This window comes from Microtus pennsylvanicus, chromosome 12, assembly GCF_037038515.1.
Source record: "Microtus pennsylvanicus isolate mMicPen1 chromosome 12, mMicPen1.hap1, whole genome shotgun sequence".
Lineage (NCBI taxonomy): Eukaryota > Metazoa > Chordata > Mammalia > Rodentia > Cricetidae > Microtus > Microtus pennsylvanicus.
In genome coordinates this window covers 542,894-562,106 of record NC_134590.1, presented here as the reverse complement: position 1 = coordinate 562,106, position 19,213 = coordinate 542,894, and the positions used below count along the sequence as shown (strand labels likewise).

The 19,213-nt window shown below is 45.4% G+C and overlaps 1 protein-coding gene across 5 annotated transcripts in view; it reads left to right on the top strand.

Annotated features, from left to right (window-relative positions):
- Pcgf3 (polycomb group ring finger 3) overlaps positions 1-14,498 on the top strand; it is a 48,747-nt gene extending 34,249 nt beyond the window's left edge. For all 5 annotated transcript variants that reach the window (XM_075944475.1, XM_075944474.1, XM_075944477.1 and 2 more), the window contains 3 exons: positions 6,572-6,709; positions 10,622-10,702; positions 11,267-14,498. In XM_075944475.1, the coding sequence (XP_075800590.1) occupies positions 6,572-6,709; positions 10,622-10,702; positions 11,267-11,314 (267 nt within the window). In that variant the 3' untranslated portion in view covers positions 11,315-14,498. The remainder of the gene's footprint in view (positions 1-6,571; positions 6,710-10,621; positions 10,703-11,266) is intronic.
- Positions 14,499-19,213: the final 4,715 nt, after the last annotated feature.

The following is a 19,213-nucleotide window of genomic DNA, read 5'->3' as shown; positions in this document are numbered from 1 at the left end:
ACTATCTCAAGAAGGAAGAAAAGAGAGAGGAAAGAAAAATGGAAAACTAATAGAGCTAAGGAAATAGTTCAACGGTAGAACTCTTGCCTGGTATGCCCAAGGCCCTAAGTTTGACGTCCTCTTCCCAACCCAGGACCAGAAAGGAAGGAACAACAATGAGAGAAACCAGTAAAAGGACAGGCTGCCCAGCCCTATGTGATGTTCCTAGTCTCTCCCTTCTTGAGTTCACTGCTAGCTTAGGCAGGAACATCTACTGGCATTCGATGGCAGGAAGGTCTTGTCCTCTCTGCAGCCACCGCTGGGTGACCACTCTGGCTTGACTCCAGCTCTTTTATTTGGTCAGTCAGGGAGTTGGATGGGGCCTGTTCATGGTGCCCCCCCCCTCTGAATAGAAACTGCCCCTGTTTGTTACCTGTCTTCACTGCTAAATAACCCCAGGAACAGGCTTGTGGGCAGTGAATGATTTATATGGCCTTTCTGGGGAGAGAGGTTTAGTGGATGCTGAGAAGTAAAAAAAGCATAGATCAGTCCAGGAATGGGGGCTCACATCTCTAATTCTTCTGCTTAGGATGCAGACGCAGGTGGATCTTTTGAATTCAGTACCAGCCTTGTCTACACACAGAGTTCCAGGCTATGCATAGCTTACACAGTGAGACACTGTCTCACAACATAAAAAGTAGGTTAAGTTTCTGTACTCAAAATCATGTTTTCTGAAGAATTGACAAGACTTTTATTTATTTTCCCATTTCCTGGGGCAAGGGGTTGAAGAGGTTCTGTCTGTGGGCACCCCATCTATCTGCAGTTGATCAGGCTCCCCACCCAAGTCAGTCTAACTCTGATTTGGGAGTTCCCAGCTCTCTGGGTATCTGCCTCTGCCTCACGGTGGTTGTTGCTGCTCCACACAGGGAACCTCATTCTTTCTGTTCTTCATTTCCTCTTCCTCTCAGCTTTGCCCCAAGTTGAGTCCTTCCTAGGTTCCTTTTTTCTTTCTCTTGCCGTTGTTCACAGTGAAAAGGCTGTCTGGGCAGAACCATCACTTGTGTTGCCTTCTTCTCTGTAGATAAGACATGTGTTGCTACAGGTCTCTGTTCCTGAGGCCTCATTACTTCTTTTGGGACAGCCTGAGTAGCGGGTGGTTGGTGAGTGGGCAGGTGGCTCCAGTCACGTGTGTGTGTGTCTGTGTGTGTGTCTGTGTGTGTGTCTGTGTGTTTGTGTGTCTGTCTCTCCCTCTCTCACTTACTTCCTCAGGAGATGCCTTCTGCAAGAGATTCTCACACCCAGAAACCCCACAGTGATCAAGGGGCACCTGCTAGCACAGGGGTAGGAATGTGAGTCTTATTTCCATAAAGGCCACTCCTTAGCTCCCTAATGTCTACTATGATGGGGCTTTGTTTTGTTGTTTTGAACAGCCATTCTGGGCTCTGGGGGTCCCCAACTGACTGATCCCTGCACAAACTGTCCTCCTCATGGGGCTCAGGAAGATAGGCTGTCACCCCCTGTAAGAACACCTAGGAGCACCAGGTCCTTTCTGTGTCCCCCCACCCCCCGTGTATCAATCTCATCTACCTCAGTTCAGTCTCTTCTCACTCTGAATTATTCTTGAATTTCTACTTAGATCTTCCCAGAGGACAGCCATGGCATGCACTGACCCTTGAGGAAGCAGCTTTCTGCCTTTGAGTTTCTTGCGGCTAATGTAAAATCCAGATCAGATGCTACTTGGCAAGAGGGGAAGGCGTCAGAGAATGTGGAACAAGTTCAGGGGGTAGTGGGGAGGCAGGAAGTAAAAGCCTGTGGCCTGGTTCTCTGAACAGTCTCTGATGCAGAAAGGGAATTCCTGTGCTACCTACAACAGAGCATGCCCTTCACCCTAGGGTCTCAGCGTCCCCCACATACACCTGAGGGTTTCCTGACCACACCTGAGTCCTCTAGCCAGCGCTAAGCACGGGCCTACAGACCTCACAAGATACAGACTCTGACGAGAACACACGATAGCCCACAGCTTGCAACCATTTAGCTAAGCAGGTGTCAAGTGGGGCCACTGTAGTCCCTTCACAAAGTTCACCAGGTGCTTCCTTTTTAAAAAATTCCTCTCTTATATATTACATCCCAACCAACAGTGTCCCCTTCCTCCTCTCTTCCTGTGGTTGTTTGGAAGAAAACGACCCCAAAAGGAGTGCCACTCTTAGTAGGCATTTCTTGTTGGAGGAAGTGTGTCACGGTGGGTGCAGACTTTGGGGTCTCACATGCTCAAGCCATGTCCAGTGAGACAGACTACTTCTGCTGCCTGTGAGTTAAGATGTAGAACTCTCAGCTCCTTCTCCAGCACCATGCTGCCTGCATGCTGCCTTGCTTTCTGTCTCGATGGTAGTGGACTAAACCTCTCAACTGTAACCGAGCCACCACAATGAAATGTTTTTCTTTAGAAGACTTGCCTTGGTCACGGTGTCTCTTCACGGGAATAGAAAACCTAAGACACCTCCCAGCCCCTCCCCCCATCTTTCCTCTCCCCCAGATCCACTTCTTCTCTGTTTCCCTTCAGAAAACAGCGGGCCTCCCAGGGATATCAACCAAACATGGCATCATCTCAAGTTACAATAAGTTAAGCCCATTCTCTCATATTGTGAGATATGATCATGTGAGATATGAGGTATGTGAGGCTGGATCCCCAGGAGGAGGAAAAGGGTCCCAAAGCAGGCAAGAGTCAGAGACATCCCTGCTTCCCTGTTAGGAGTCCCACACCAAGCTACACAGCCATAACAACCATATGACCCATAAAGGCTCCCTGATCGTTGGCTCAGTCTCTGAGCCCTTATGAGCCCCGATTAGTTGATTCTGTGGACCGTGTTTTGCTTTGTTTTGTTTTGTGGTGTCCTTGATGCTCATATGATTCCCCTTCACTTCTTTTACAGGGCTCCTTGAGGTCCATCTGATGTTTGGCTGTGGGTCTCTGCATCTGCTCTAATCAGATGGTGCATATAAATTTATAAACGTGGGGCTGGAGAGATGGCTCAGTGGTTAAGAGCTCTGCTTGTTTTTCCAAAGGTCCTAAGTTCAATTCCCACCAACTACAGGGTGGCTCACAGCCATCTGTAGTGAGATCTGGTGCCCTCTTCTGGCCTGCAGGCATATATGCAGACAGAATACTGAGAATACTGCATAATAAATAAATAAATAAATGTATGTTAACATCCCTTAGGGAATGTTTTCTTAGGGACATTGTTTCTCTTAAAGTCTGCCTTTATTAATCTAGGATAGATTTCTTTTGGTTAATAATCTGGTATTTCAGTTTATTAAATATCTTCCTCTAATATCTAATATTGACTTAGATTTTATTTAATCAAACCAGAATTTTTCTCTTTTTTTAAAAGATTAATTGTGTGTGTGTGTGTGTGTGTGTGTGTGTGTGTGTGTGTGTTGCTTAATATGGATGTTCATGCACCCTGCTTGTGCTTGGTGCCTGGAGAGTCCTTGGAACAGGTTACAAGACAGTTATAAACTGTCGTGTAAGTGTGAGGAGCCAAACCTGAGTCTTCTGCAAAAGCAGCAAGTGCTCTTAATCACTGAGCCATCTCTCCAGTCCCTAGAAAATTTAGATGACACGTTAGTCAAATTCCCCATGGCCACTGATACATCTGAGCTGATTTCTGCTTTAACTTACCATAGTTATTTATTTTTCTTGTTTCTTCCCTTTTTGGCACTAGGTAGGGTTGATGACAGAGAATTATGTTTTCTTTAATCTTTTTTTCATGTCTATGTTTTTGTAAGTTAACAGTTCTGTCTTAAAGGCCAGGTGGTAGTGGTGCATGCCTTTAATCTCAGCAGTCGGGAGATGGAGCAGGGGGATCTCTGAGTTTGAGGCCAGCCTGGTTTACAAAGGCTAGCTCCAGACAGACCCCAAAGCTTGGGGGGGAGGAGTTCTGTCTTGCTTTACTGGTTACAAATTGCTTAAATGATTATGTACATTTTTAAAAGCCATGGCTGGTATAAGTCAGCACCTTGGCCCTAAGATTCCTCTTGGTCTTCTTCCCATATGTCTTCCTGAACCAGTCTTTTCCATAGTTGTTTGAAAGGAGCTCCTTTTCATTCTTGCTCTATAGTGTGATTTAATAATAATCTGTTTTCTGATCACTTGACTAGTGCCAACTTCCTCTCATTTTGGTTTAGTTTGTTTTGTCGTTGTTGTTGTTGTCGTTTTGTTTTTTTGATGGCTTCATATAGAGTGTGCTGGGGGGGGGGTGGGCTTCATATAGAGTGTGGTGGCAGGGGGGGCTCTTCATATAGAGCGTGCTGAGGGGGTGGGCTTCATATAGAGCGTGCTGGGGGGGTGGGCTTCATATAGAGTGTGCTGGGGGGGTGGGCTTCATATAGAGTGTGCTGGGGGGGTGGGCTTCATATAGAGCGTGCTGGCCTGGGGGGCAGAGCTTCATATAGAGCGTGCTGGCGCGGGGGGGGGGCTCTTCATATAGAGCGTACTGGCCTGGGGGGCAGAGCTTCATATAGAGCGTCCTGGCGGTGGGGGGATCTTCATATAGAGCGTGCTGGCTGGCCTGAGGGGGGACTTCATATATACAATGCTGGCTAGGGTGGGGTGGGGTGGAGAGCTTCCTTCACAAGGAGTGTGCTGGCCTGGGGGGGGGGACTTGACCTTGAACTCCTGATCCACCTACCTCTTCCCCAAGTACTGGGATGAGCAGATGTGTCTTAGCAACGCTGTACTTCAGTCTGTGGCATTTATTTTTATCTTTTAATAAGGTATTTCGTGAAATTTGTTTTGCTTTTTGAAACAGGTTTCTCTTTGTAGTCCTGACTGTCCTGGAACTCACTCTGTAGACCAGGCTGGCCTTGAGCTCACAGAAATTCTCCTGCCTCTGCCTCAGGAGTGCTGGGATTAAAGGCATGCGACACAACCACCTGGCCTTCTTTTTAATGTGTGTGTGTGTGTGTGTGTGTGTGTATGCTATACCTGTGCAGGTCCCCATGGAGACCAAAAGAAGTCATCAGGTACCTTGTAGCTCAAGTTATAGGTGGTTGTGAGCTGCCCAACATGGGTTCTGAGATTCTGAGAACTGAACCCTCGGGTCTCCCAGAAGAGCATCACATAGTTTACCCAAAGGCCATCTTTCCAGCCCCTTTGGTTTTAACTGATAATTTGCTTTCCTCGTCTGCAGGTTTGTGATTTTTGTCCTCCAGGGAACTTAATTTTAAATTCTGGCTTCCCTTGTCCCTCCCTTTGTGCAAGTCTGGGATTCATCCATCTGTCTTCCTTGTTAGCTTCCTTAATTCTGATACTTTAGTTCGAATTCGCCTTTAAACTTAAATTCTTACTAATAATTTCCTCAAATGATCTTTGAGAAAGTTTTTTTGTCTTGAGCACTTAAGGTACCCAGTAATTTTAGCTTCAGTGTGTTTACTATTTTTAGAAGTTACATTGTATTTTTATGCCTGTATAATGGTCTTTACTCGGTATCTTATGTTTTTAATTATTCCTTTTCTTCTTTTTTTAATATTTATTCATTATGTACACAATATTCTGTCTGTGTGTATGCCTGCAGGCCAGAAGAGGGCACCAGACCCCATTACAGATAGTTGTGAGCCACCATGTGGTTGTTGGAGATTGAACTCAGGACCTCTAGGAAGAGAGGCAATGCTCTTAACCTCTGAGCCATCTCTCCAGCCCTAACTCTTCCTTTTCTATCTTATGATCTTATAATACATATTTAAGTTTTAATTCTTTTACCTGAATTTTCAGAAGTTTGAGTGAATCATGTTGGAAGGGATTTCTCTACAGTCCCAGGATAAGGCTTTGTCCCCCTGCAACAGATCCTGCATTACCACCCTTGACCTGTTAGGATCCAACAGTTGACCCACTTGTACCCTTGACCTGTTAGGATCCAACAGTTGACCCACTTGTACCCTTGACCTGTTAGGATCCAACAGTTGACCCACTTGTACCCTTGACCTGTTAGGATCCAACAACTGATCCACTTGTACCCTTGACCTGTTAGGATCCAACAGTTGACCCACTTGTACCCTTGACCTGTTAGGATCCAACAACTGATCCACTTGTACCCTTGACCTGTTAGGATCCAACAGTTGACCCACTTGTACCCTTGACCTGTTAGGATCCAATAGTTGATCCACTTTAGGTTTACACCCACACCTGTGCTCTGACCCTGGAAAACAGTGACACCCAGAGCACTCTTCTTAGAGTCAGGCCCAGGCTTTGCTCGTGGCTGTTCTATGTCAAGAGCACACTGGTTTCCTTCACAAACCTCGTCAGTATAGGGCTTGCCTGACGGGCAGCCACTTGAGAACATAAGGGACTCAGTGCCTTTGGCAAATACAGACACATAACTCTCAGGGTGACTGTAAGTTAAGAGAACTAAAGTTGACAGGCTAGAGTGTTTTTCAGCATCACAAAGACTCTAAGGAGGTTTTAAAAGGAAGTATAAAATGACAGGTAAAAATCCTCTAGAGGATTTTTAAATCCTGATTTCAAAAGGCCAGGCCAGTACTCGTAGGAACTGTGTGCGTCCAGGAAGAGTCTGACCTCGTATCCTTTCTCTTCCAGGTGAGCATCTGTCTAGAATGCAACAGCAGCAAACTGCGGGGCCTGAAGCGGAAGTGGATCCGATGCTCAGCCCAAGCAACAGTGCTGCACCTGAAGAAATTCATCGCCAAGAAGCTCAATCTTTCCTCCTTCAATGAGGTAGCCATCAGCCAGAGAGCTGGGATGGGTCCTTCTCGCCTGTCTTGTTTGCTAAAATAACAGCCAAAGACATATATATCCCTTCTTTTTAATAGCCTTATTTGGAGATTTTTTTAAGAACGTTTTGTGTGTGTGTGTGTGTGTGTGTGTGTGTGTGTGTGTGTGTGTACATGTGCAGTGGCACTTGCACGGAGATCAGAGGACAGCTTTACAAAAGTCAGTTCTCTCCCTCCACTGTGGAGATCCTGGGGATTAAACTCAAAGGTTGTCAGGCTTGGCAACAAAGTGTCGTTACCCACTGAGCCATTTTGCTGGCCCCATATATAAATCAGTTTTTGTTTGTTTGTTTAATTTATTTATTTTATTCTATTTATTTATTTTTGGTTTTTTGAGACAGGGTTTCTCTGTGTAACTCGCTTTGTAGATCAGGCTGACCTAAGACTCACAGAGATCTGCCTGCCTCTGGGCCCCCTCCCTCCCCAGTGCCGGAATTAAAAGCATGTGCCACCACTGCCCAGCAGAAACTAGTTTTTCATAAAAGATAGGTTTGTTTATTTATTTATTTAATGTTTCCCTTGCATGCATATGTATAGTGTGTATGCCGGTGCACACAGAGGTCAAAAGAGGGCATCAGATCCCCTGGAGCTGGAGTTACAGACATTTGTTGGCCACCATGTGGGCAGAGCGCTCTTAATCACTGAGCTAGTCATTTTTCTAGCTCCTTCTTTGAAAAATTTAATAAAAAAAATCAAATCTTAATTTGTGTTTTCTATCTCGTCAGGTAGTATGGAAAGAAATAACAGTGAAAAGCAGAAATTAGATTGTCTGAGCATAAGTTACAGTTGCACATAAGAAAGAACTCTGGGTTTTGTGTCTGTGTGTGTGGGAGCAGAGGTATCTGTGAGCTGAACCCAGAGGAGGATGTTGTGTCCTGTTCTTTCACTCTCTGCCTCTCACTGAATCTGGAGCCTGGCTGGCAGCCCCATCTCATAATCCTTCTAGCTCTGTTCTTCCGTAACAGTGGGGTTACAGAGTCATGCATAATCATGCCCAGCTCTTTTTGTTGGTTTGTTTTGTTTTGTTCTGTTTTTTGAGACAGGGTTTCTCTGCAGCAGCTCTGATGTCCTAGAACTCTCTGTAGACCAGGCTGACTTTGAGCTCACAGAGATCCGCCTGCTTCTACCTCCCAAGTGCTGGGATTAAAGGCGTGTACCAATACTGCCTGGCTCATGCCCAGATTTTTAATGTGGGTGCTAGGATCTGGACTCAGAGCCTTAACTACTGAGCCATCTCTGTGGTCCCAGAACTTTGTTTTTTAATTTAATGAATGGGTGGGTGGTAGGTGGATATGAGGTGAAAACAAAGTAGATCCAGAGACCCAGAGCTTGTGGGGCTCGTGACAGTTGTGCTCAGAAACAGGCTTGAGGAGCAGTCAGGCAAGAACCCCAGGAGCTGGCCCTACTGCGTTAAGGAAGGGTCAGTGATTCAGTGTTGCCTGAGAAGAATTCTGAGGCTGTGTGGAAAAGGACTTAGAAGGCATAGGACCCGGTCAAGACAGAAGGTCCAGCGTGTTGCCACAGGTACATGTGAGTGTGATTGAGAATAGTTTGGAGAGTCGTATATAGAGCTGTGCTAGCCACTGGACCAGTATCCCAGCAGGAGCTGTGGGTGAGACCCCACTGGAAGAAGGTCTTGACAGATGTAACATCTTAAGGATTTTGAAATGAAACATCTCAGATTATCTGCTAAGCCTAAACCCAGTGACAAGCATCCTCATTAGTATGAAGTAGAAGATTTTCGACATAGGTCAGGGGAATGGGAGATGACAGGCAGTGACTGAAATGACCTGGCCACAAGGCCCTAGAAGCCATGGGGCAAGAGGGTCTTCTTCAATCCATGTGCTGAAAACTCCGTTTCGGCCCCATGGTGCTCGTAGGCAGGGCATTTAAATCATGAGGTGTTTAAATCGTGACCTGGTACCTGGGAAATCTTTTATTTTGCTTTATTACAGCCTGCAGTGACAGCAAGTGCCTACATTATGAGCAGAATTCCAGCCTCTAGCACATACTAACTGTTAACCAGTTATATTAACTGCTAACTGCGTTATATTAAAAATGTTAATATTTTGTTATGTTACTATTTTAACTGTTTATCGGTTGCCCAGTCTGCTGTTTAATTATAGCCACACTGAACATTCCTGGCAGTTGTCACAGTGGTGTTTCAGAACTGTTCATCAAACCCAGGAACCCATCACACAGCTCTGAGCCAACCATACAAGTGGTTGGGGAGAAGGTGGCAGACACAGAATGAGAACCTAACTTGACACTCACTACCAGAAGCCCACAGGAAAAAGCAAGTCTAGATTTGGTTTATTTGGGAAATAGGTAGAGGGGAGCCTTGGATCCTGTGAAGGTAGAGATGTTCATCTTGACTTTAAGTGGCTTCTATGCGCTGTACAGAACCAGGGACATCAGGCAGTTGAAGGGGAGACTGCCTGTCATGTGCAGGGATATTTCTCCATGAAGACCGCTGTCAGCTCCTGAGTATCCCAGGTGGATGTGACACTGTTCTCAGAGCCCTGCTGTCCCCAATGCTGTGTGAAGTATAGGGAGCACTGTCCTAGACATTGGATGAGGAGGGGAGTCATAGGAACTGGATGAGGGCATCATGCCTTGCTGGGACAGTGGTTTATATGCACCTTGTGAAAAGTACATATCACTTAGTAAAGATGACAGCACTCAGGTGAGCTCTCATGGACGCGAAGCCTGGTTTTCCACTCATCACTGTTTCAAGAAACATACTCCTTATGGCCTGTGAGAACAGCCTTTCTCCCCTGCCTAAGGAGATAACAATACCATCTGGGTCATCGTTTCACACAGGTAGGGAAATAAAAATTAAAAAGCAGACAGTGAGACGTCACCAAGCCCCTCCTCAGGCACCATCTGCAGATATGTAAGGGCCTGGAGCAGTGGGGCCGGTGCTGTCAGGTACACCTCCTCGCAGACTGAAGGACAGGGTACATAACCCATGCCATAGTAATTTAGTCTAATGGGAACATGTGTATAAGATGAGGCAAGGGAGCCTGAAGCTGCTCTAAGTAGTAAAGTCTATTAAATAAGTAAGAAAGATTTGAGACCAGCCTGGTCTACAAGAGCTAGTTCCAGGACAGGCTCCAAAACCACAGAGAAACCCTGTCTCGAAAAACAAAAAAAAACAAAACAAAAACAAGTAAGAAAGAGTCCAAGCCATGGTGGAAACTGTGTGTGAAGAAGGCCCTGTGTGTTCTGTGTGCATAAGGTCCTATGTACTCCGTATGGACCAGGCCCTGTGTTCTGCATGTTAAGAGGAATTGTCGTGTAACTTCCCACCTTGCTGTCTGGGTAACCTGGAGTCCCTGCTGTAGCTTACTGAACCATTGCTGGTGACTGGGCCCTTCAAGGGTCAGTGGGTGAACACAGGAATTTACATTTCACTACCAGTTATGGGGAGGACAATGAATTGAGGTGCAATACATGGGATCCAGCAGTGGGTCCACCTGTGACGCTTCCAGGACTTCATTAGAGAAGCCCAGAACTGGGGTAGGGACAAGCCAGGATCATTGATGCTCAGAGCAACCAGGCTAAGCCTCTTGGGACCACTGCAACACAGCCGTGAAGTACACCACTATATCTTTGACCCCTGAAGAAGTTTTGGTCTTAACAGAAATGTTCCTTTTCTGTTATAACTCGTGTTTGCAGCTGGCTTATATATTGGATGATGCAGGTAAGTGAGTAAGCAGACAAGCCACCTTCCCACATGGCTAGGGAGGGGCTTGTTTAGGAACACGTGAGAGTATTGTTCATATTATCACTGTTGGCCTCACTCAAAAGGTAGGTTGAATATGTGCCTAACCGAAGCCCCTTCTCCCACCAGCTGGACATTTTATGCAACGAGGAGATCCTGGGCAAGGACCACACTCTCAAGTTCGTGGTTGTTACGCGGTGGAGATTCAAGGTGAGACCGGGTGGTTCTTCTGATGCCGGGTTTGAGACAGACTTTTGGTCCTTACTTGCTGTGCGTGTCTTCTATTGCAGACACTCTGTGAGCAGCTGTCTTTCTGGAACCATCTACCCAGCCAGGGTGTTTGCTCACCACCCCACTCAGTCCCCTGAGTCCCCAGTGGAGCAAACTCTCAAACTCTTGGGTACCTTTCTGAATCAGGAACTGGTATTATGGTCCCTGCCTAGGACTGGAATGCAGCTCTTCCACCTCTAGTCATGGTGCTGCCCAGGGAGAAGGGGATGCAGACAACTGGGCCAGCCAAAGACCAGGAGGACCAGTAGCTGACCAGGGCAAGGGTTGGGAAGTATAAGAAACTGCACAGGAAAGACCAGAGCTAGTGCGGTAGGCAGGAGGAACAAGCTGAAGTTCTGGCTGCACAGGCCCAGGTTACCACTGGGTCACCTGAGGCCAATGACAATTACTCCTTGTCCCCAGAACTGGACTCAGCTGTGGCGTTGCTTGTGCAGTGTGTGGGCCCCTCCTACTTCCCTCAGCCACCTTTCTTTTGTCTTACAGAAGGCGCCCCTCCTGCTACACTACAGACCCAAGATGGACTTGCTGTAAGCCCAGCCAGACTCAGCCCACACCCAATGCTCTACACGGCAAAATGTGCCGTGGAATGTTGCCTCTGGGTGCCATGTGGACCAGATTTCTGAATAGAGAATATTTATAACTTTTGTATGAGAGAATCCACTCCCAACAAGACACTACCAGCACGTGTTTACAGAGGATGAAAACACTTCACAGTTCGCTCCTCTCTGCTTCAGGTCCACAGGCCAGAGAACAAGTGAATCCGTGACCACACGCAGCGCCTCTGCTTGCTTTCCAGGGCTTGAGAATCTGAGTTCCTTTTGGCTTAATTTGTGGATTAGGTTTCATTATTAATAAGCCTCAGAAACACTTGGGCTTTCATTAAGTCCTTCCTAAGTTATTGAAAGTCTTTTCATGGTATATATTTATGTTGCCTTTAGCTTCCTGAAGACTGAAGAGATATATAAAAATTTAATTTAAAGTATACCCAAAGAGGCTTGCAGTAATACTATTATTTAGCCATGGTATTTAATTTCCCACCTTCTAGAGTACAGCAGAGGTCCATTCCCAAATTAGAGTCTTGTACTGTGTATCCTGGCTGGGCAAGGGGAGACCCTGCCTCAGTCCCCAGCGTCTTGTGGCTGCAGTTCCAGCCCCTCCGTAAGGCAAGTCAGGGGTGAAATGGCTGGTGCAGCGCTGGCTTGCTGAAGTCATCGCAAAAGTTCCTGCCTTTAGTTTTCTGTTTTCCTTCCACTGGCAAGATGTGGTGATGGCTGTTTGTCTTTCCAAACAGCACAAGCCCTCCTGTGGGGAGACCTTGTAAAGGCACTTGGGAGGTGACCTCTAACCTCCGTGTTCCTGGCAGTTGGTATTTCCAGGCTTGCCTTTCTGCTCACGGGGTTAACATTTTTTTTTTTACCCCTTTTTCATAAAAAGTAACTGAGCAACCTGCTCAGCAGACATTTTTCCGGTCACAGGCAGGATACTGTTTGTGAACCTCCCACTTCACGTGTAATTTATTTGGTTTGGTTTGGTTAGAGAGTAAATGCCAGCATATCCAACCTTGTTCTCTCTTAAGGGGTATGAAGGCAAGAGCAAGGAGAAGGGATAATGGCCTGGGGTTCCCAGGGACCTCTCTCAGTCACTTCTTACCCTCCCAGGCCCCGTGGGAATCGTAGAACCCTGTAATCCCAGGGTTAGCTCTGCTCTTGGTGGGCAGAGGAGGATCTTAGTGTGTCCTTGGGGCCAGGCTTTCTGTGTCTTCGCCTTAGCAACTGGAATTTTTCTTGCATTGCTTTGACGGTTGGGATTGGGTTTATCAGTACCCACTCTTCTACTTCCTCTTTCACTCACACAGTGTCAGAAGCAGCGACTCGTGAGACCTAATGTTCCTAGGATAGAACATCCAAATTAACGGAATCCTTAATGTATGACCTTGTAAAACAAAAGCAAGCTCTTTGTTTGGAATTGATCAAAATTCACCTCTCTATTTGAGTCCAGGACTGTTTGGATTGTCAGTTTCCTGAGTTTGCTGTTCATCCAAATCATTTCTAGAGTTACTACACGAGGGTTCATGCGTAAATATTACCTGTCTACCTCAGAACACAAGTGCTGCTGAAGCATCGCAAGACCGTGTTCTCACCATGCAGTTACATTAGAATCTAGGTATTTCCCATGTGGTGAAACTAAAGAAGACTTAGACAGTTAGAGGCCTCCAAATTAAAATAAAGTTAATTTACAGTTCAGATCAAACTTAGTATGGCTGTATAATCTCATGATCTATATTTGTAACTTTGTAGCTACTTTTAGAATCACTGACTTTGCTATGGTGCTAAGTTGATAGCTCTAAGTATTCAGCGAGGCGGACATCGCAACTGATGTCCTAGCTGGGCGCCGCCGCCCCAACAGCCCTGCTTCTGTCACCACGTTAACCTGATCAACCTCAGCAGCAAAAATACCTATTTTTCTAAGATTCCATCATGCGCCTGTCTGCTCTGCAGGCAGCTTCCCGATGCCCTTCCACCCTCTGGTCTGACCTGTAGCCTTACCTCGCTCCTAGATGAAGCAGAGTGAGCTTGCGTCAGATGGAAGCTCTGGGCGCCTCGTTTCACTCCTGCCAAGCTCCATGTGACATCCAAGGCCGAATTTTATTTTTCCAGCATGAACACGAGGATCAGTTAGTGATTGGTCCTGTCCAGCTTTCTCAGCAGGCGGAGCTCCTGTGAAGTTGTTTTCATAGCTGCCGATGCTAAAAACCCGATGCATCCAACTGGCAGCCCCGGGACCAGCCTCCCAGCACGTGGTCTCGCTCAGTACCATTTTCACGAAAATAGAAATCTCAGATAGAATATATAATATTGAATTTAAGATTTGGGGGGTTAAAAAAAGAAAACTTAACTTTATAAAATTATTTATTCTATTTTAAGCCTTCTATCATATTTTCCCATCCAGTTGTTTGGTTTCTGTGGTCCAGCTTTATTTACAGGCATATAAGATAAAATTGTGAGATGTTTTGCAAGCTTCTTTTACTTCTTGTAGCCTTTGGTTTGTATGTTTTTATAGGGATGAAGAGCATTTTTATGCTTTTGTGCAATAGGTTCCAACATGCATTTATTAGAGTGTGTTTAAATTGTGATCTAGCATCGATTCTACTAAATTGAAAGGGAATATAGGTGGAATTTCGATATCTGTGCATTCAGCTATTTGGTTTTGCCTTTTTCACTGTTATTATTATAAGAATGCTGTTACTGAGAGTGAGTGTGTGTGTGTGTGTGTGTAGATATGTTCCATCAATATTAAAAGATAAGCAGCCAGGCAGGAAGTGATGAGGTTGGCACCATGCTAGGCTTGTGTCTCCTGTAGGCACACCCAGTCCTTGAGCTGAGTGTGTGACTGGGCCATCCTGGGGGTTGGGATTTCATCGTCTCCCCACCTATCAACCTGGCAGTGCTGACCTTTAGGCCCCTGATGCCTGCCCTGGCATCAGAATCTTTGGAGCCTGGTGTATTTTGTTTCTGAGGGCATACAGGGTGGTGTATCACAGTGCTCTGAAGTATATCGTTAGCTTAAATGTTCCACGAATGAGCCAACTGAGTTCTGCTTTGTATGTGGATATTGAATATGCTTCTAAAACACTGAAAGTAAATTTAGTGCAGATAGCGAAATCTCAATCTCTCTCTCTCACACACACACCACACACACACCACACACACACACACCACACACACACACACCACCACACACACAATATGTCTGTTTCCTCAGGAAATCATTTAAACCCCAACACATCACATGTGACCTTAACATGAAAACAAAAGTTTTCTCTGCCTTGATATTAAATACACCAAGTAAATAAACTGGGATACATAGATTAGGAAAGCCACTTAATTGTACCACAGTCTGCACATCTTCATTCCTCCAGGTAGGAATTACTACCATTCAGGCTCCCATCAGAAACAGCTGTGTGGGACTGTGGTCCTCACGCCCAGTGTTCACACCTGTTGTCCCTTACTCCCACCCGAGAGCACATTTGGAGAAAGAACTGATGCGTGTGTCAGTTCTGGTTCTCAGCTTGTACCAGACACATTTTTCCCAAGTGAAGGTCACATCAGGTCACAGACAGCAGCACCATGTGCACCCACCTTGGAATGCAGCCACAGCTAACAACTGTCATGGTGTATGAAATGATGCAGATTCATATTTTTGACTGTTTAATTTGAAAGTTTACATTTTTTATGATTGTGTTAGTGTGTAATTTTTGTACCATCAAGTGGCTAGTTTTTGTCTGAAATCTTTTTTGGAATATTGCTTAATGTTTTGATTTCACGATAGTGAAGCTTGTATTCAGTGTTTTGCCAATTAATATTATATGCTTGTAATAAAAGCAGAAGAAAAACTTAACTAAAATCTCCTGGACTGGAAATGTTTCACCTGAAGTACTTATGTGTGTGCACAGCAGATAATGCGTTACGGAGTATGATCAGCCTTCTCCATCTGTAGGCTCAGTCATCCAGGGATGAAATAGTCATAAAAACACACAAAATTTTTTTTCCTGTTCTTATTCCCTGACTGATTTGAGTTGGTTTTGACTTGTGGGGTTTTTGAGACAGAGTCTCTCTGTGTAGTCCATGCTGCCCTGGAATTCTCTACGTAGACTGGACTGGCCTCAACTCACAGAGGTCCACCTGCTTCTCTGCCTCCTGAGTGCTGGGATTAAAGGTGTGGGCCACCATGCCTGGCCACAGTGTATAATTGACACAAATCACCTAAATTGATTTCGAGAATTCAAGAGGGTATGCTATTAAAAAAACAAAAAAACATTGGCTGGGGGCTGGAGAAATGGCTCAGAGGTTAAGAGCACTGGCTGCTCTTACAGAGGACCAGGGTTCAATTCCCAGCACCCACATGGCAACTCATACCTGTTTGTATCTCTAGTTCTAGGGGATCTGACCCAGACACATGTGCAGGCAAAACACCAATGCACACAAAATAAAAATAATTTTGTAAAAGAGAATTGAGCACCCTTAGATTCTGGTGTCCGCAGGGGATCAGACCTCATGGGTGTCCAGGGGTTTCTGTGGTTTTGAGAACTACTGTAGATGTTCACCATTGAGACATGCCTCACCTTTGCTCAGGAACACATGCTCACTGTATCACAGTAACACAAGAACACCAGTGTGCAGTCTGTCCATCTGTCTGTGCTCCTGGGTTCACAGCCCTTCCTCTGTTCCATACATCACTTCTAAAATGTTACTCTGGATCCAGAACTTCATTTAGATTGACCCAGCATGTAGTCCCAGAATTCGGCAAGCATATGAAATATCGTGATTTGTCGAAGAGGAGGGGTTTGGGTCTGAAGCTGTGTGTGACAACAATGATGGCTGGAAAGGAGCCTGCTGGTACCCATCAGTAGGCTGAAGAAATGATGGCTTCTTATCTTAAACAGTTTACTCCCCCACAAAAGGGAAAAAGCACTGGTCAGACTTAGAGTTCATAAAAGTTAAGTCTTGCAAACCTGAGAAAACTAAAGTTGGAAGGCAAGAAGTTAGTGACCAAAATTAGTTTCTGTGTGTTGTATATGCGCCAGGGGAAAATGTTAAATTTAAATGTCCTCCACCATTTTCCACCTTACCCTTGAGATAAGTCTGTCACTGAATCGAGCTAGGCAGTGACCAACAAGCTCTTATGATCCTCCTGTCTTCCCCCTCCTTACTGGACTTACAGGCATGTACAATCACATCTGGATTCCTTTCTTTGTTTTGTTTTTGTTTGGTTTGGTTTATTTTTTACTTATTTTTATGTATTTATTTGTTTGTTGAGAGGGTTTCTCTGTGTAACAGCCCTAGCTGTCCTGTAACTAGCTCTTGTAGACCAGGCTGATCTTGAACTCACAGATATTCCCCTGCCTCTGCCTCCCGAGTACTGGGATTAAAGGCATGTGCTACCTCGGCTGGCTCACATCTGGCCTCTTATATTGGTCCTGGAGATTTTAATTTAGGTCCTCAATGCTTGCACAAGTGTGCTAGTCCACTGAGCCACCTCCTTCCTGATTTAAGTTTCTTTTTCTTGTTTTTGGCAAGTCATTACACATCTCAGAGATGTGAGGATATAGTTACATTATAGGCAAATAGGGAGTAACTGTCTTAGTTTCTTTTCTGTTACCATGACAAAACACCATGACCAAAGCAGCATGGGGAGGAGGGGAAGCATTTAATCTGGGCTTCATGGCTCCAGAAGGTAGTAGAGTCCATGATTATCATAATGTGGGCATGGCAAAAGGCAGGCATTGTGCTGAAGCAGTAACTGAGAGCTTACATGATAACAGCCAGGAGGCAGAGAGGGAACTAACTGGGAATGGCGTGGACTTTTGAAACCTGAGAACCCACCCCTAGTGACACACCTCTTCCAACAAGGCCACAACTCCTCATTTTTCCCAACAGCACTACCAACTACAGAGCAAGCATTCAAATATATGAGTCTATGGGACTCCGTTCTCATTCAAACCACCGTAGTAGCAAACTCATCTTCAGCTCCAAGTTGGTTGGTGCCATCCACCTTGCAGGTGAGATCAGTGGGGCAGGATGTGAGATTCCTGTTATTTGAGACTAGAGCTTCAGCACAGACAGTTCCTTTAGAGAGATGGTGTCTGTCCCTTCAAAGGCCCTCAGTTGCTACATGGATGCAGGCTCAGGGTGTCTCAACCTTGGTTTTCCTAGTGCTTTCCTGTGTACTCTACCTGTCCGTGTGCGGCATCATGGAGTCAGATGTGGCTTTGTGAAGGTCAAATGTGAGCACTGTAACGTGAAATAGGTAGGTGAAAACAGGTGGTATTTTGATGGAGTTATCAAAGGCATTGCGCTTCAGAAGCACGCTTTTCCTGGGGAGACATTTACAAATATCTGCTCGCGCCAGATAGGGAACCAAGGATAGAACAAATTACAGGTATCACCAGAGTCCAACTTGGTGAACCAGTGCATTTTCCTGGGGTTACTTAGCCAACACAGGTGACGGTTTATAACAGCTGCAAACCTGGAACACGTTAACAACCTACAGCAGCTCAACAGGTTGGGTGTGTTCCTAGTGGTTCTGTTGGGCTGAACTTTTCCCAGGCAGCTTAGCTGCTCTCCTCTGTCTTTGCTTCTTCCTGGAAGCCAAGCTGATCTGAGAGCAGTCTTTGCCGTTTAAATACTCTTGGGGGAGGAGGGTTCTAGCTAATTTGGTCAGTTTCAGAGACTTCCTGGAGCAATTTTGAGATGTTTTCTTCTGGTCCCTCCAGGATAGAGCGGGGCACCTCCCCTTAGAACATTCTGTTGTTTTCACGTTGTAAACATCCTTCCCTATAAGATCCTGTTGTTTCACTTTTAAATCCTGTGTCTAAAGTTTCCCAGTATGATGGAAGGCTTTAACCTTGGAGGAAACTTCTGAGCAATAAATAGAAGCTCACATTTTCCATAGAGGCCCAGGAAGGTTACTGATCCCCAAGACTGAGGTCTTCATCTAATTCTGGTTCTTACAGACTTTCCAGATAACCTATTCAGCTTGGCCAGTATGAGGTTTGGGGAGGCCAATGCCAACATGTCGCTGTAAATGTGAATAGCAGAGTCTTGTGAACCATGAAGGAAGGAGGGAAGCCAGATTTGCTGGCTCACACCCATTGTTGGGTCCAGGGGGGTCACGCAAAGATGGGATAGACCACCAAAGTTTAATAAACCAGAAGCAAGCTTTATTCCAAAATCCAGGAAAAAATAAAAAATATCTCCATGGGGCACAAAAAGCTTATCACAGCCAGAGATGGATTCTGTAAGGCTGTGGCAAAGGCCGGTTTCTGAACCCAAATTTTATACTAGGGGCACTAGGCATTAGGTCTGAACAAAGGAATTTTTACAATCTTGAGGTAAAACTCAGATACAGATTGCCTTACTTAACAATCTCTGTTAACAGAGCTTTTCAGTTAAACTAGTGTTTGTACTTAATCTGTTGCCTACCTTGGTCCTTCCAGGTAGTGTTTGCTGAAGCCCTGTGCTCTCCCCTTTGATGCTGCCAGTTTCACATAGCAGATAATGTGTAACCCGGAGGTTCTATATCTGTTACCTAAAAGTTGACTCAGCTCATGTCCATAGGCTAGCTCTCAGTTTGCAGAGAGATGCTTTGGCCTCATGAATAGAGCTATGGGTTGTAAAGTGGAGTAACCCACTGTTAATAATTAATCCTTAAGCCGCTGAGAAAGCTGCTGAGAGTCTGTTCTCATTCTCCTATGCTTACAACTTTATATTTCTTTATTTCTACATTCCTATTTCTGAAATCTACATTTTTATATTCTTGTTCCTGGACCCTTCATCTATCATCCCGACACTCAAGAAGCCAAGGCCTAAAGACTGCAGCAAGTTTGAGGGAACCTGGACTTTATAGCGAGACCTTGTCCTTTAAAGGCGG